We start from the raw sequence: 18940 nt of genomic DNA, 5'->3' as shown, positions 1-18940 counted from the left end.
CCAGCGCATTAGTCCCAGACTGCGGCAGAGTGCCCATCAATGTCACGTCAATTACTGGGTGCAGAGACCCACCTGGGTGCCGCCCCCCTCCTCACAATCAACTATTGACTCTATCACGGAAATCTGTCAAAATAATTTTCTGCTTGGGAGGAACGGCGGCCATTACATGGCTACGCATCAAGATAATTCTGTTGCGCCGCACGCATACAATTAAGTGCACATCCTGCGGAAAAGAGGCCGTTATCATTTCACTTGAATTGCTGAAATACTCGGCCGGACGAGAGGAGAATCCAGTTCTGGGCTTTTATTATTTTATTTGATTATTCATTTTCGTCCCATTTAGTTTAATTCCCATAAAGCGCGACCTGTGGTCCCCCCTGTTTACACCTTCCCGCCGTATTTACCTTGTTGTGCTACAGACTGAGCTGCCGCCTACAGCCAGCCTATCTGAAGACCTAATTGGCAATTAAAATGCCATCAGCGCAGAGTGGCTCTTAATTACTGTTAATGAAGGCTGAGTGGCCCCAAGGTCTCAGCACCGTCCTCGCCGGCTCTTCAGGAGCCTCTGCTAACCAGCGCCGCCGTAGCCCGCTCCGTATCGGACCCCGCTGCCGGTGGAGCCTGGTTGAGCCGGCTGGAGCCGGACTGCCCAGGCCAGACGGGTTACAGGCGGCTTACACCCCCGCGGGGAGGGGGGTCATGACGTCTGTCTGTCGCTGCCGTCTCACAAGGAACTGATGTTTGTATAGAGGTGTGACCAGTCACTCTGCGCGGTTTATCTTCTGCCAAAGCCAAAGCTACAGGCCTCCTGGTATCCGTATTATAAAATCATAACACTCACCCTAATACCAACCCTGTAGCCGTACACAAACCAAACAGCTCACGCTAAAGGTCTACCCTAACGCTAGACTAACCAAACACTAGCGCGGCCGGGGGGTAAGCGCTGCAGTTTATCAGCGCTGCACTCAAGGGTTCAAGCCCCGCCAAGAAGACACTCCATGGCAGCCAAATGAAATATTGCAAACGGTGTCATGTGAATTGTAATGTCAATCATAAACTGCGTTCAGATCACAGTCGCCCCTCCCAGCTGCCCGTTTGAGAGTTGGTTATCAGTTCTGGAGACATTGGTTCAATCCCCACAGACGACTTTCTCCAAAGGAATCCCATTTTAGAAACGGAACAATCTCCTGTGATTGTATTGTCAATTATAATTTATGTTGCAATTCACATCCCCACTGACACCTCTGAAACCACATTTCCATGGGGATTTGAACCCATGAAGCAGCAACCCTTATCTCTCTGTTCTGCAACACCGAGTCAACCAATAGGAAAAGCTCTGAAGTTTCACTTGACGCTACAATTAACACCTCATCACTCTTTGAGTTCCCAAAGTTTACAAAGACAGCGTTCCTGGTAGGACTTGAACCCATGTCTGCAGCGGTGACACTGCAGCTATCTCGGACCGACCAGCGGGACAGGGATATTGATACGGTTGGAGGTTATAATTAACATACGTATGAAATTGTTTGTAGTTTCCAAGGAAACGTTTTTGGCAGGACTTGAACTGAGGTCTGCAGTGCTGATAAACAGCAGCTTAGCTCACAGGACCAGCGCGTCTGAGACATGGTTGGAGAAACCATTGATATAAACTGCAGCTACCTCCAACCCACCGACGAGACAGCGGCAACGACCAGGGCGGAGGTTTCAGTTGACCTTACAATCCACGTGACATAATTCCCTGTGTGTCTTTATGTTTCCAGGGACAAGCTCTTGGTGGGACTTGAACACAGATCTGCAGTGACGATGACTGAAGCTCTCTCTCAGCTGGACCCTCCAGAGACCCGACCTGAGGCAGGAGGTTATAATTGACACTACCCCAAACCCTACAACTAAACCCCTACACTCAGCCCTGGAACCGAAAACCAAACCATCAAACCCCATCAATAATAAACCCTAACCCTGGAACTAAAAATAAAACCCTCAAACCAAACCTATTGGAACCTCTAACCCTAACTCAAACCCTAGAACCGAAAACCAAACTCTCAAATCCCAATCGAAAAAAAAACTAACCCTAAAACTGAAAACCCCAAAACCCTAACCCATATGATCCCCTAACCCTAAAACCAAAAACCAAACCCTAAAACCTGACCCATATCAACCCCTAACCACATCTCCAGGTCAAACAAGTGGAGTTTTCATTGTGAAAACCGTCTTTATTTATCTCCTTTCTAGATTCACTGTGTTTCATGTGATTGCATTTTGTATTTCCGTATCTTGTATTTCTTCTACTTTCTAGCATTTACATTTTACACTCTGATTCAGGTTTCATAATCTGTTAATAAACAGTTCAGTATGACAGGGAAAACTGTCTAGCCAGGGAACTCCTTAACCCCATAAAAGCAGCTATGAATTCTGTGCAGAAATATAGTCTGTAAATATCGTGCACACACTCTTAACGAATCCAAGAAAACACGGGGAACAAGGATTATAACAATTCATTTTATTGATTTTTTTTTCCAGACAGACACATCAATTTCTGGACCACAGTAGAGGATGGAAACCTTTCACAAACATTTTTGTCGTTATTATTGTTATTATTATTTTTTGAAAATACAAATATAAAATTAGACTTTCCACATTTGAAATATGAGACCCCCATATCCACTTCCAGTATATTTTAATAACGGCGTGAGATCGTTGCTTGGGGCCCCTGGGAGATGCTTCCAGGGCCCGCTCTCGCCATAAAAAGTTGCTTGACATAATAATAATAATAATCCAAATGAAATAAAACGGGGGTGAGTTGTTGAGATGGACAAGGCAAATCAGGAGCCCACTGAGGAGAGCTGTGAGGAGGGCTCACAGCAGGGGGCGACAACACACACACACACACACAAACACACACACACACACACACACACACACACACACACACACACACACACACACCGGGTAATGACTGTTGATCACCGACCCGCCGCCTTGGTCGAGCCGCCACGAGGGCGGAGCCACACGGGGTGTTCCCGCTCGGACCGGGACGACCGGGTGAAGTGTGTGGGTGCGCGTGTGTGCGCGCGTGCGTATGCGTGTTTGTGTGCGTGAAACATAAACGGTTGAGGTCCTTTATTTCTTTTTTAATAGCGATGAACATGGGGTGGATGGTGCGATGTTGGGTCGGAGGGTGGAGGTGCTGGAGGATGAGGGGAGTAGGCATGGTGGTGGAGGATGCTGGGATGCCTATTCTGCTTGGATGGACATAAAGAAGTCTTATCGGATACACCTTGAAACAAGAGCTCAGGCTTCAGTTGTGGTACAATATCGGACGGGTTTTGCTGCGAGTTAAGCGCACGTATTATCGTTATTATCTTCTATATTTAATGACTAGCACCAATGTCAACAACATGTTTGCTCCGGGGTTCATTGCTACAAAAGAGCCTATAGGCCTCGCCTGTCTGTCTGTCTGCCTGTCTGTCTCTGTCGTTCATCAGAACAGATGAAAACCTTTGTCAGCTTGCATTGGTTGAGAGTCTGTTTTCCGAAGGCAGATACAAGTGCAATATGATGCAACATGGAGGGGTTTTGGTTTGAGGAGGGGACCCCCTATCTGCATTAGGGGTACACTGTTAGGCCGAGCACTAAGGGCCGGGCACTTGCCTAAGATTCAAGTTTAAGTGGATTAAGTGGTCGGCTGCCGTCCGCCTGGCCGTACCTCCTCTTCTGATAACGTCATTAGACCAACTACACCCTCCTCTAATTGGATCAACTAGCCTAGTAAGATGTATCACATTCATTAGCTGTGTGTCACTGTCAACACAAAACACGATTACTGCCACGGTGCCATGCTACCTTAAAGACCGCGCTACCACACAACGGAAACAGAAACAGAAACCATTCATCAATAGAAAAGATGGAATGGAAAAACCATTACGTGACGTAACTTTTGTTTTTGTTTTATTTATGAGGCATTATCATAAATCTATCTCAGTCATCTCTAGTATTTCTATTCTATATGAAACTCAAAAATGAAGGTGAAGGAGCTACACTACGATTTGTGTGATTATATTACAGCCTCTTCCTCGGTAATACAATTTAACGATAAACCAGTGAAGGGATAAGGCAAAAGCTGAACAAGACAAAGTTTCTAACAGAAAGTTAAAATAAAACGCTCTCTCGATAACTCTCAACTGTGGATGATATACGTACATCTATATATTTAGTTAAAGATTTCATTATAAATAAAACAGACATTTGTATTTAGCATTGTAATTACCTTACTAATTTCTCTAAAACTATGAATAGTATTGATGACGTTCAATGTACGTTTGCGTACATTTGAACAGTTTTTGGTAGTTGTCATGTTTTTATAAACAGTTTATTAAAGTAATGAATTTCAGTACATGAAATGTTTTCCTTTCATCCATTTATTGCTTTTCTGCGTAAGTGCTAACCTAATTTTAATACATTTTCCTAACTAACAAATTAACATTTCATAGTGGATGAGGTTTGAGTTAAATACAGTATCAACACATCTTTTGAATGAATTAAAGGGATATTTGCAAAACATTTAAACAAGTATATCTATTTAACACACACACATAGCAAAAACCATTGTCGGTTGTTTTCCCTGCACCATGGGCGGACTAAAGTTTTCTGGCACCGGGGTGAAATGCTCCACGGGGCCCCAATGATGCTAACTGCCCCGAACGGCTAACAGTGGAAAACTGAAACAATGTACAATCCAGACTTCTTAACTCCAGTTAATAAAAGCTGTGCCAATAGCTTCGCGCTATCCTGAAACCAAACAGCGTCCGTTGTGCTTGAGGAACGCCAGCCAGGTTAGCTGTGTATCAAATTGTTTTAATTCTGTTAATTTGATTAACCGCAAATTAGTCGAGGCACGTGAACCGTGACATCCACTGATGCGAAGGAGTCGAGATACCCTCCTCGGAACAGCGGAAGGGGCCGCTGCCGTCAACACAGGCTTCTGATGGTGTTGTTTTTATTAGCTATGTTTACCTAAGAATTAGCATTTTAACCAAATATAATAAAAGGCTCCCGCTGTGAACCTGTTGGCCCGCGGTCGCCCAGTGGGCGATGCCTCCCTCCAGCCTCCTCTCTGGGGGACATTAGGGCTGAGATCTCTCTGGCGTCTCGCTGCTGCAGGCTTGGGGCCACTTTTATGACACCATAATGGCATCAGATTTTATTGTCACTCAATTTTCGACGGCACCGTTTTATATTCCTAATGCTTGTGTGATTCGCCCCCCGCTCTTCAGTGCTGTCCCCTGTGTCTGCGGAGATGTTATGTTCAAGTCAAACTTGGTAAAAACCCTCCAATAATCAGCCTGCATAAAGACTGAGCCATACGATGGTAAAACGACAGCAAATGTTTGTGTTTGTCATGAAAAAGGCGGTTTGCGTTATGGTAATGGCCTCCATTAGTCTTACGACGTCTGCGACTCTTTATGAATAATGTCTACAACTGAAATAAAATGGTGTTTCCAAGGAGCTAATATTAACATATCTTCATAGTAATAAAAACAAAAAACCCAGATTAAAATAGTTTAGTGAGTAGAGATGAGTGTCAAAGATTACTTTAACATTACTATTACTGATAGCGATGCTTTTATTATCTATCAACGGTATTGATAACTGCTATTGAACACTATAACTAATGTGATCATTCTGGGTCTGTGAGAACTTGTTAAAAAAATAAAAATGTTCTTTAATGTTACCTACTTATTTGTTTGTTGATAATTATAGCTTGTGTCCCCAGTAAATTAAACAAATATATATTTTGCATATCTAGCATTAGCTTTTAAGGTAGTATGGCACACCCTTAGGAAAACATTCGAGGGTGGGCATCCAAATAATGCCTTTGTTCCGGTCCATCTTTACAGCCAGTCTCCATCCACGAGTACTTTGGTTGATCGAAAAACCATTGGGAGATCGGGCGGAAACGCGCGCATTTCAGAGAAAAAACCTACTTCCAGCAAATTAGCTTTTTTTTGTGGCTATTTTGTTGCTAGTATTAAGCATGACCCATAGGGGAACTTCTATCTACTACTGCAGTAACTATGATACTATTAAGACGCACACGACACCCAGGGTGATCACAGGGGACAGGGAACAGCCAGCCGGGCAATCAAAGGTGAGAGAAACGAGGTACTCAGCACTCTGTTTACAAGGTGATGCGACTTCTTTACACGCCATGAAGAACAAAAAACATTCGTTTTTTTTGGGGTGATGTGGAATGGAAAGAGGGAAATAAATAGATGTGCAGTACAATTTAATAGTATATTACAATTATTAATATTAACCACAAAGTATCAATAATCAGTTTGATTAAAATTGAAATCAGCAAAGAAGCATCTCTTTCTTTTTTTTATAGTTTTGTATTTCTTTTCTTTTTTTTACATTTGAACATTACAAGGGTAATTTCTTATTTAAATTATTACTTGATCACACCTTTATATCACTGACTGTAAAAGCATCCAGCATATTATTATTATTATTATTATTAAATCTTTTTTTTACCTGGTTTTTCGGAACAAAAGAGCAAGTAAGACAAAACTGGGTAAAATTGAACAACAGATACATATGCAACAGGTAGCGTATTGGAGTACATACCATTCATTTCACCAACATGTTTAAAAAAAACCCACTGCACCCTGGAGCATATTATTAAAAGTCCCTCGATGGTTCGATCGAAAACCAGTACCAACATATTGTGTAGAAATTAGCAACTTAGAAACAGCAAAAAGAATCAGTGTCTTGTATTGGTTTTGTATAAATATCTTAGATGGGTCGTACACATAATGGAATTTAAAGGCATTACCTCAATACACTGCTATATATTACGCACTAGTTAACACGCTATTTACCCACCTCAAAGCTCTGGAGAGCATGTCTTGTTGAGAGTAAACTACCCCAAATCCTCGGTGACATACCCATAGCACAGGACCGTTGTAAAAAGCCAACATATACATGTGCAAATAGAAATTGGCCTGTACTTTACTACTCACAGTGCAATGATTACCCACTTGAACTTTCAATGTCTCGGTACGTTTCCGCGCAAGAATAAATTAATCAATTTCCGCGCTAGAATAAGTTAATCCTGCCAATGATTCCACAGCTGTACTCACAGGTCTTGAGGTATGGTATCAAAATGGTTCCTAATTCATTCAGAAGGAGGTGAGGGAGAGATCGCCGGGGAAAGGCCCTAGCACGCAGCCCGGGAGTGGTGTCCAGCAGGAACAAACGATAACACGGGACAAACAAAACCGCGTTCTCCCTCCAGAGTATAAAAGGATGCAGAGAGCACGGTGAAACGCCTGCTGCTTCAAGTTCAAATCGTCATAACTACAGGCCGTATTTACCAGGAAGCACGCGCCGAATTCTACCGTGCGCTAAAACCTTTTGGGAGGGCAGCTTCCCAGTTCACTGGCGGGTTTACGTGGTGTGTGCGCGGTTCTTTTACTTTGTGTAACAAACTGCGAAGATTACCTAACTGCAAAGAGGAGAATAGAATGTAGAACATTAACTCAAATAGTAATTTGCTGGACGGTTTTCGCTATCTACACGTTCTAATGGAGGAGGTAGCCAAAAACGATTATAAATAGGCTGTATTCTTCTGCTCGGAAAATATTGCTGAAAGGTTTGATGTAAAATGGAACAAAGAATTATGGCCATTTGTTCTTACATCCCTCTCACGTGATAGAAAATGTGGAAGAGAGAATCCTCTTTTTTAATAGACAACGTCACGTTCATTGTCAAAGATGTGCACAAATAAATAATCGAAACATATTTGACGAGAGTATACGTGTGAAATATAGTAGGCTATAGGTACGTTTTTGGATGGTTAAAACACATACAATTTATATACTATGAATCGTAACAAATACCAAAGGAACAAATGTAATAAAACGAACAAAAACGTAGACCTATTTTAAACGGCCACAACACAGTTCAGCAAAACAACCTCGTGGCGGCTAATTTGAACAAACACATTTTTCACATCACTCCGGCGCTCTGACTAACGACCATCTTTACCCGATGTCCTAACGACATCGGACGCTTATCGGACGCCATTTTGCGTTGTACGCAGAATTGTGCACACATACGGGTGGATCAGCAGTGCTTTTATCGGACACGCGAACGCTCTAGCGGCTCAGCAAACTGTTGAGTAAATACGGCCCAAGGAACGGTGTGCTTTGGATTCAATCTTTTTTTTTCATCTTTGAAATTATATCTTCAACAGTGAGACCAAAGATGCCAGCGAGGAACATTTTCGTCGTCAAAACTGCGCTTGCTTTGCTTTTACTCACCATTTGAAAATTTGCTGGTATGACACTTGTAAAATTATTCAGCAGAGTATATACACAGAGCTTGTGTTCTGTCGCACTGGCTTCCGTTTTCCAGCAGTAGGACGATAATTGTTTACGGATTTTTCTTTTTTTTTTCTATTCACACGCTATAACATTTTCTTTGACACACCATCACAAAAATATGCTATTCTCTCATTAAGTTGGTTATATGCAGTGACTGGAATAATATGTACAGCTACATTTCTTTTCTTCAAGTTTGAATTCACAATGTAGTTATATGAAATTTGTTATAGCATATATATATATTTTCTAATCAACAAAACAACACTTATAAAAAAGGACCATAAAAATATTGGAGTCCTCTTTGTATTGCCCGAAAATAGGTAATTATGGTTAACAATGAGACGTCACAAGAATTAAAACCGCTACTTAGAATTATGACTAAGAGACCCTCTGCAATTTCATTGAATTTCATTGAATTTTAAATTAAATAATTTTCAGTCTTTTCACTCTCAATTGGCTTTTTGTGCATATACACAACATTTCTCCAATTATTATTTTTTTTCCTTACTAGAATCGATACAAAAGTGAAGACAAGACTTTGCAAATATTCTTGGCTATAACTCCCACCCCCGAATTCAAACAAAACCCATTTCCACAAGTATACTATCAGGTCAAAGAAAATGACACGAGAAACGATAGATCAACTGAAACGACTCTCTATCAACAGGTCCGAACAAAAGGAAGGAAGTAGGTGAGTGAAGTCGATTGGAAACATACCAAACCAGGTTAGCTTCTAGAGGTTTATAGTACAGCAGGTGTTCCTTTTTTTCTGAGATGACTAACTTTTTTTTTTCTTTTCTTTTCGTTTCTTCGTACGGTCTGGGGTTCCCCGGGGTCTTCCGGTGGGGGGGGGGGGGGGGGGGGGGGGGATTGGGGGGGATTTGGGGAGGGGTTGTGGCGGGCCGAGGTGTTGGTGGCCCCGGACATACAGCCAACTACACACCTCAGCTGGTCTTCCTCACCACACCAGACACGCTCTGCCGACAAAACAGACACACAATTAGTACCCGGATCAGGTTAAATCCCTCAATCACAACAAAACATGGCAAAATGTTTTTTTGAAACAGAAAAAGGAAAATGTTTGGTTTTTTAAGTTTTGAGAAATGGTGGTTTGGTTGAGTCCCATGGTTCTCATTCTCAAACGAACACATGAGAACCATGAGACTCAATTAAAACACGATTGCATCAAAACAAAGGGGGGCAGGCCAAATAGCGGATTATTGGTTATATTTCTTTGTTTTTTCAGACTGTAGTATAGAGTCAGTATTTATAAGTAATAATCATAAGCTAGAACTTTGTGGGTGGGAAGATGGAACAATAGAAGTTTATAGAGAATAAACTATTAAAGGCCGTACACCATCACTAACGAGCGAGGCAAGTTCTCAGGTCAAGCTCCGCCTATCAGCTGACCAACGCGGCCCAATCAGACGCCCTGATCGGAGGTCGATCTAAGACCTTCCATTGTTAAGTGAGCCGAGCGGATTCCCCCCACAGCCTCCACACGCTCCGGCTGCGCTCTGTGTCTCCCCTTCCCCCAGGGGTCCAGAGATCAGCCGGACCCCACAGACCCCGGGGGGCGTTCTAAGTGCTCCTGCCCGTCACGCTGTAGAACGCTGTACTTGACATCCCGGAGCAGGGCACCGCTACGAGAGTGCGAGCGCACCGCGACACTGCAGTGTGTGACCGTTACGTGCAGCACATGGGTACGTCCGTGACACGGGTGACTTCTGACAGACGTACGCAGAGACAGGTGTCTGCACCCTGGCTGACCACCGCGGGACGCTTCAGTGGTTTATTTGCATAGAGTAGAGCCGACTTGTTAAACTAACTGAGGAAGATTGCCAGTAATCTTCCACGTTTTAGCTCAGATATTTGAACATCAAATATCAAGGGCACAGTCTGCTGTGTCTCTCTTAATGTTTCCATAAGACGGGCAATTTCCCTGGAGAACACAAATAAAGTACATTAGCGTGTACATAGTGTGCACGTCTTCCACGCACACCAGCTTGCAGCTAAAAGTGGAATTAGTCAAAAGTTAATTAAACAAGGAAGGCATGGAAATTAAATTAAAGGCATCATAAGAAGAAGGACCAAATGTTGACCACTTTAAATGTAAATGATTTCCGTCCATTTGTAATGTGGGTTAGCTTTGCACAGACTCGAAGCTCGTTAGTATAAAAACTACGGCAATTTTTTTTGCATTATATTTATTATAATAACACATCATGTTAGTAACGCAGCTTGTACGTGTGGCTTGAATATTAATAAAGTAAGTGTGGAAACCGGTCCGACTAGAAAGTTGACCTGGGTTCTGAACCGGTTCGGCCAGTCCGAACTGGTTCAGAACGCATTGGGCTTGGATAAGCCAGACCAGATAGGACCGGGCTAGGGGACTGGGGGGTCCCAGAGTAGGGGGGCCATATCTCCATCCTACGCCAGCGTCTCTTTTTAAACTGAAGAGTCCGGTTTAATTAATGTCCCGAATAGCTTAGTGCTGGATGTTAAGTAGGAAACACTGGCAATGTTTAGCATATTATCTGCACATTATTTGCATATTAAGAAGGGGAGCAAAACCTCTTGCACCCCAAGCAGTCAGTGGACATGCACATAGAAACACATGTTAGTACCACGTAATGTTAACGGCAGGTAATGTTAACGGCAGGTAATGTTAACACCAGGTTATGTTAACACCAGGCAACGTTAAAACCTATTCCTGATAACACCAGGTACTGTTAATACCAGGTAATGTTAACACCAGGTAATGTTAACACCAGGTTATGTTAACACCAGGTTACGTACACACCAGGTAACGTTAAAACCTATTCCTGATAACACCAGGTACTCTTAAAACCAGGCAATGTTAACACCAGGTAATGTTAAAGGGGTGATATTATGCTACCAGGTGTGAGTGTGTTTCAGTGACATCATAAGTGGGCGTGTCCACTGAGATGTACGCTGGATGAGTAGTCCATCAGCCTAACCAGTGGACTGTAGCAAAGTTTGCTCATCTATCCCTCAGGTGGACACGCCCACTAGTAATGTGTGAGTGGCTGAAACACAGGAAGAGGCCGATTTTTCAAAGGGCTTGTAATGGCTAATCACACTCACACCCGGTGGCATAACGTCAGCCCTTTAATACTGTGTGTGTTTGACTCGCAGCACGTACGCGGTGAAGGCGTAAGAGTCAACGGGGAGGAGAGAGGCTCTTCAGGAGGTAAACAGGCTGTGTTAAAGGAGGATGAGGAACTACAGAAGGCAGCGCTGATATTGGGAGTGTGTGCGGTAATTAAATGAATGAAATACCTCTGGTGCGACCGAGCGACGGCTCAGTGGTATCCGTTTGTGAAAGCTGTCGCAATCAACGGGCCCTAAAAGTGTAACGTTAGTAAGGGGTCAGTAACATTCAGAGGAATACTGTTAGTGCACAACATCACTTTGAACCAGTCCGGCATGAATGGGTATTTCGTATCGATGCCACTGATCGAGTTAATGCGTTAGAGGGTCGTTTGAAGACATATTGTTCAATGTGTTTCGGTATGTGTCTTTAGATATGTGTGTTCGGATCTCTGAACTACAGGTATCCGATAATACTCTGTTATTCGAATTAAACCAATTAGACCCAATGTTCCCGCTTTGCTGTAGCCTCGTGCGATACCCATTCATGCCCACGCAGTTGTCATCATTTCAATTCAGACGAAGCAGAGTTTCCCGACAGCTGTTGTTATGATCCTGTTGTTCTTTCTCTGTGTGATCAATATGTTTATGTAGGTCAGTGATCAGACGTTCCGCTGAAGGGAGACATGAACACCCGACACAAAACTACCCACTGGTTTGAATGGTTTGCTATCGGTCAACCTACACAGAATTATAATCAGTTGAAGGTTTTCAAAAACAGATATAAACAAAAGAGAACCCAAAACTCGACTTTGTCCAGAGATCAATATATTGTCCATGAATGAGGTGATAAGGATATTTGGTAACCGATGTGGTGATACATTGTAAAGGCCTTTAGGAGACGCTTTTATCAAACGCGATGTACAGAACTTATAGATTGACCTCAGATCCTGGAAGGGTTCCGGGGTCGGAAGTCAGGGGTCAGAGGTCAGGGGTCAAAGGTCAAGGGGCGTCATGCTTAGGGACATTTTCAGGAACGTTCAGATGAGACATTCTTCAAAGCTGCTGTACTCGGGGTCCCAGAGGGAAAAATAAAATAGTTTTGGACGGACGCCTGTGGCAGACATGAATTATGAGGTAGGAACGAGAGGACAGAAGAGATGCCAAGTACATGCTAAGTGCATGCTAAGTTCATGCTAAGTACATGCTAATTACATGCTAAGTACATGCTAAACACATGCTAAGTACATGCCAATTAGGACAGAGCGTGTGAGAAGCGTGTTGAAGGAACCCTTCAGAGCACAAACAGCACAAACGATGTGCATCGTTTGTGTGAATCATTTAGACGTCGTTCTTGTCGATAATTGTGGAAAAAAACGAAATGTGTCATCAAAATGAAAATCAAAAGAAATTGTGTCACATGCTGCAAACGATTGAATCTAAGGTGATGAGCTGTCAGGTATAAAAATGACAAACAAGAAATGAAGGCATGAATACGAAGTAAAGCAATCAGTGGTTTGATAGGGAGGGGAAGGAGTAGAGATGCAGGCTCAGGGGGAAGGCACAGGGAGAACATCACCATCCACAGACAGACAGACGGACGGGTGCGGCAGGGAGAAGCAGATAGGTGAATGGCGTCAGTTTCTCATAAACGCTCGTGTTATTTACCGAGCAATGCTGTCTATTACCGGCGTTTCGTTTTGCAGCGAATGGGTGAGCCCCCATTAGACACCACGGCCATCTTTTACCGACAAAGGGTAATGGAATGTCCGATACGGTGCGCGGTAACGTGTCGCATCGTTTGTGTTGCTTACCCTCGGCGGCGGTTTGTACATGATTGGCTGCTGTTGTGCGCGCTGGGACTGTTCTGTGCTATGAGCGGCATTTCTAATAACAACGTTTTAAAAGGACGTTTGCATTGATTAAACCATGAAAACATGCGGGTGAGATGAAGCGTGTTTTTGATCTGGAGTGGGCTGTTGTCAACAGCTGTACGTCGGAACCCTTCCTGCCTTTGATTTACATATCAAGCACAGGCTTTGATCCTGAGAGAGGGACGGTGCACCGAGAGACATGTCACTGAGGAGCCACTAGGGGCAGTAAGGAGCAGCCAGGGGCAGTGAGGACTAGGGCTAGGGGCAGCCAAACTCAGTCTGGCTCCACTCCTGGGTGGAATCTGTTCAACCATCCGGTGCTAAACAAGGACACTAAAGCAGTCCTTGTCACTTTGCAAACGTGCAGAAGAATGCAACAGATTGGGAGTAAATACATTGAGCGGAAACACATTCCCTTCTTTCTTCACCGGCAGAGAGAATGTTTGAGCGCAGACGATTCATTCCAGAAGTGTGTTCTTCTGAGTGTTTTTTTTTCCTTTCCCTCTAATAACCCCCGGCTGATAGCCACAGTCTTCCACATAATGCAGCGGCAATTAAAGTACAGCTGGAAACGCAGAGTGCACAGAATCTGCAACAAAGAGCTCGGCTGGCAGCGCTGCTCGCAGGGAGTGATTGCGGCTGATGACGAGGATCACGGATTACCCAGGAGCTGGCAGCACAAGGTTGCTGTTTTTACGAATGTCGCACTGAAAGTAAAACAGGGACAACGGCGAAACCGCCAGAGATGCAGAGGAAGCCGCTGCAGCTGCCAATCCATCCCACGTCTGCGCGGTGGGGGTGGGGGCGCTAGGAGCGCCGGGAGCGCCGGGCTAACCACGTCCGCTCTCCCATCGCCTCGGGGGGGAGGCAGAGGAGGGAGTCGGCAGCAAAGCTATTATTGACATCTAAGTCGAGTTTAAAGCTTTATCACGTCGGGCCAGATTGAAGGTTTCCTTTTCTCCCGGCCGGTCTGGGCAGTGGCTCAGCGCCAGGCCTCCTCCTCCACGGGAACTTTAATTTGAGCCACAGGGTCTGATAACAGAAAGAGATGAGTCCTTTGGTCTTTCATTCTCCACCGCCCCAGGATGTGGCGGGAGATGACCTCCCCTCCAAGGGCAGAACGGCCGTCAGGGAGAGTAAGTGGCCCCCGAACCGCAGTCCTCTTCAGCCAAGAGGACCCACGGCCTGGCCAGAGCGACCCGGGACCGGGAAGGCCGTGTAAACAACGATCTTCTAGGAGATTAGCGTTTTGACTTTGGGAAAAAATGTTTTTGTGAACGGCTTCCCGAAAAAACCTCCGAAATTGCAGTCTGACTGGAACCGTTAATATTTGCACAGAAATGACTAATTCAATAGTTGTTTGTTGTATTTAGTCATGGCTACATCTGTATGCAATTAGTCTGGTGGTTGGTGGGCCAATCAATCATCGAAGCTGTGCCAATCTGTGCATGCTAAGCTATCTGGTGCTGTAGCATGTAGCGGCTGCTAGCATGACTTCATGAGACAGAGGGGATGAGAGTAATGGTGAGAGGACGGTGAAGAAGAGGAGGATGGAGAGAGAGAGCGTTTTTAAGCAATGATCCCTGACTCTTTTTAATCGTGTCACTGCATTATTAGAGAGGAATATTTCTGTTCTTATAATCTAGTGCTTCTGTTTCTGTACACTGAGCAGCTGCCGGTGGCTCCGCTGTTCCAGAGAACTTCTGCGCGTCGCAGAAACACACTCAGGCTCTGGCGTTGTCTGCCAGTGGGACGGGGCTCAGCGTGAATCCTAACCAAGCCCATCAGCGCATTGCAGCCGGGATGGGGGACATACACGCTCACGGAATCCGTGAGCGTGGGACCGTAGCGAGCAACAGAAAAACAACACAGCGACTCCCGCAGCCAAAGACCTTGAATCCTTCCTTTGAATCAACTCGGATGCTACGGATTCTGCTGTTAAACGTCAAGAAATATCATCTTAGAAATAAGCAAACAGGGAGCAACGTCGCTTGCACCATTGCTATCCTCTCTGTGATTCGTTTAGCTGGAATCAGCCCCGCCCAGTGTCTGAAATGCCTCAGAAATCTTAACAGTATGTATTTGTAATAAGCCGGCTAGCTATAAGCCTATTCACAGTGATGCTGGGGCCGAAGCCGGCTCAGACTCCTAACCAGTATGTTTTCATATTAACCCGGCTAGTCCTAAGCCTACTCATAGTGATGCTTGGACCGAAGTCGCCTGACTCCTAACCAGTACACACTCATATTAAGCCGGCTCATTTTTAGCCTACTCACAGGGATGCTGGGGCCAAAGCCGGCTCAAACCTCTTACCAGTATGTGCTAAGCCTACTTACTTTGATGCTGGGGCTGAAGCCGGATCAGACTTCTGAACAGTATGTATTCATATAAAGCCGGCTAGTTGTAAGCCTACTCACAGTGATGCTGGGGCCGAAGCCGGCTCCAGGCTGGGGGCTGGCGGCGCTGATGTAGTTCCCCACAGCAGACTCCTGACTGCTGGGTCCGTACAGGTCGGCTACGGGGCCCGGGCTGTTGGCCCCCGGGAACCCACCGGGTCGGGAGGGGTTACCGCCTGGGGAGGGGGGGGGGGGGGGGGGGGGGGGGAGACGCTCAGGTTCTCTGTAAAGACACACTGCTGGAGTACAGACTGAATTACACACTTTACTACACACTGCTGAACTACACACTTTACTACACACTGCTGAACTACACACTTTACAACACACTGCTGAACTACACACTTTACTACACACTGCTGAACTACACACTGAACTACACACTGAGCTACACACTGTTGAACTACACACTGAACTACACACTGAGCTACACACTGCTGAACTACACACTTTACAACACACTGCTGAACTACACACTGAACTACACACTTTACTACACACTGCTGAACTACACACTGAGCTACACACTGCTGAACTACACACTGAACTACACACATGTGGTTGAACTACACACATGTTTTACTACACACATGTTGTTGAACTACACACATGTTTTTTAACTACACACATGTTGTCGTTGATGTTGTCTACACACATCACTGGTTTCACAAAACACATCAACAGAACCAGAAAAAAGCTTAATTTTTGTACGGCACTTTGTGCCTTTGCTTGCAAAGCGATTCATAAATAAAATGCGTTATTAGTATTAGTATGAGTATCATCATTACAGTCAGATGAGGGAGACCACGTTTGGGCCACCAGAGGTCGGGTCAGGGGACACAGGGAAACACAGACCGAGGGTTCTCCAGAGAAGCACATGCTCAGAGGACGCCCTTTCTACAGACTCATGCACACGAGACAGGCAGGCAGCTAGAAATACTTCCACCATGCTTACAGTCCAGAGGTTGCAAACCGGTGTCATGCATTGAGAGAACCTGGCTTCTTCTTTTTGGCCTCGCCTATTCGGTCGCCTAGTTAAGTCGGACATGTCTTTGGGGTTCTGTTCCCTCAAAAACGTTGGATGTATATTTTGTGTGTGAATGTGAGTCGTTCATTAGACCTGAGATTGGCACCAGCATGTTATCTGAGGTGTGATATTGAATTTTCTAGTAATATATATATATATATATATATATATATATATATATATATATATATATATATATATGCCAGGAATGATTCTCAAACAGAGAATATGGAAGATGGAAGAGAGAGGGACTTAGAGAGAGAGAGACACAGAGAGGGAGAGACAAAGATAAATGGAGTTAAAGACCAAAGAGACAGGAGGGAGGGATGAGAGAGAGAGAGAGCGATGAGAGAGAGAGACAGAGAGAGATGAGAGAGAGGAGAGAGGAGAGGAGAGAGAGAGGACAGACAGAGAGAGCGATGACAGAGGGAGAGAGAGATGAGAGAGAGAGGAGAGAGGAGAGAGAGAGGAGAGAGGAGAGAGAGAGAAGGAGAGAGAGGGGACAGAGAGAGAGAGAGACAGAGAGAGAGAGAGAGAGAGAGAGAGAGAGAGGACAGACAGAGAGAGAGAGAGAGAGAGAGAGAGAGAGAGAAGGAGAGAGAGGGGACAGACAGAGAGAGAGCGATGACAGAGAGAGAGAGACAGTGTAAGTGAGGGGGGAGACCAGAGATGCCACAGTGAGGCTAACAGAGAGCGAAGAGGAGCGGCATTAAAAGCAGAACATGACCACTTGACATCAGATGATGAGCAGGTCCTGCCGGAGATGAAACAGGGTGCCACGCCAGCCCCTTGACAGACACTAATAAGAGGTGTGTGGCAGTCCAGAGCCCGCCCACGTCCTCAGAGCCCACGCACCGAGACCAGGACGTCTGCTAACAGCAGCGCAAAACGTTAGCTAACCTTCCTCCAAACCAAACCGTCTCCTCTTCCTCTTCCTCCAACTCCTCCTCCTCCTCCTCCAAACCGATCAAGCTCCTCCTCCTTTTCCTCCAAACTAAACCAACTAATGTAACTAACTGCTCCTCCTCTTCCTCCAACCCACTCCTCCTCCTCTGCTCCTCCAAACCAAACCAACTCCTCCTTGAAACAGGAAGTGAGTTACATCTTTAAACTCACCGTGTCAAACACACTCCTCGGTAAACAAACCTAAAGGCAGGTATCATCTAAACAGAAACAAACCCAAACCCAAACAAAGGGTTTGGATGCGCTAACGCTAATGCCGCGCTAATGACAGGATGCTACGCTAATGCCAGGATGCTACGCTAATGCCAGTTATGCCAGGCTTATGCCAGGATGCTACGCTAACGCCAGGATGCTACGCTCATGCCAGTTATGCCACGCTTATGCCAGGATGCTACGCTAACGCCAGGATGCTACGCTAACGCCAGGATGCTACGCTAATGCCAGGACAAAGAGCTGCCTGCTAATACACTTGATTCGCATGCCGAGCATACCGACGATGGCTACTCTGCCTCTCCACTGAACAGGTCTCCACAGCGCGGGAGGGTTAGCGATAGCTTAGCGACCGCTACGTGGCGACCGCGGCGCATCGCTCTTATCTCGCCCACCCAGCCTTCTTATTAAGTAATTAAAGCTATTTTCAGTTGAAACGACAATTCCACATTACACATGATTGGTGGCCTCCATTAGTGTTGAGCTGGCAGCCGCGCTCTCTCTCTCTCCCACTTCACCTCCTACTTTCCTCCTCCTACTCTCCTCTAGACTTCTCCTGCTTCTCTCCTCTCCACCTCTCCTCCTCCTCTCCCCCACACCTTTCCACCTCCTCTCCTCTCCACCTCTCCTCCTCCCCATCACTTCTCTTCCTCCTCTCCTCTCCACCTCTCCTCCTCCCCATCACTTCTCTTCCTCCTCACCTTCCCCCCTCTCCTCCTCCCCATCACTTCTCTTCCTCCTCACCTCCCCTCTCCTCTCCTCTCCCCCTCCACCTCTCCCCCACACCTCTCCTTCTCTCCCACCTCCCTCCCTCCTCTCCTAAACGTACGCCCTGTGCAGTTTAGCGGTTCCAGCCGTCGCGGCTAACAATAAGTCCTGCTCATTAGCTCGCTGTGTGGCTCTCTGAGCGTGTCCCTGTGTGACAGGCGGCCACCTCACCACAGCCCTCTACATTCTCCCCTACCCTCC

The 18940-nt window shown here is 45.4% G+C and overlaps 1 protein-coding gene across 1 annotated transcript in view; it reads right to left on the bottom strand.

Moving 5' to 3' along the window:
- Positions 1-6353: 6353 nt before the first annotated feature.
- LOC307077553 (RNA-binding protein Musashi homolog 2-like) overlaps positions 6354-18940 on the bottom strand; it is a 138739-nt gene continuing 126152 nt past the window's right edge. Inside the window, exons 12-14 of the mRNA XM_079738981.1 lie at positions 15793-15947; positions 11691-11755; positions 6354-9364 (exon numbers count right to left, since the gene is read on the bottom strand). Of these exons, the coding sequence (XP_079595107.1) occupies positions 11714-11755; positions 15793-15947 (197 nt within the window). The 3' untranslated portion in view covers positions 6354-9364; positions 11691-11713. The remainder of the gene's footprint in view (positions 9365-11690; positions 11756-15792; positions 15948-18940) is intronic.

The sequence above is a fragment of the Pollachius pollachius genome (assembly GCF_949987615.1).
Source record: "Pollachius pollachius genome assembly, chromosome: 6".
Classification (NCBI taxonomy): Eukaryota; Metazoa; Chordata; class Actinopteri; order Gadiformes; family Gadidae; genus Pollachius; species Pollachius pollachius.
The sequence above is the reverse complement of the archived record's forward strand: the minus strand, read 5'-3'. Positions and strand labels throughout refer to the sequence as shown.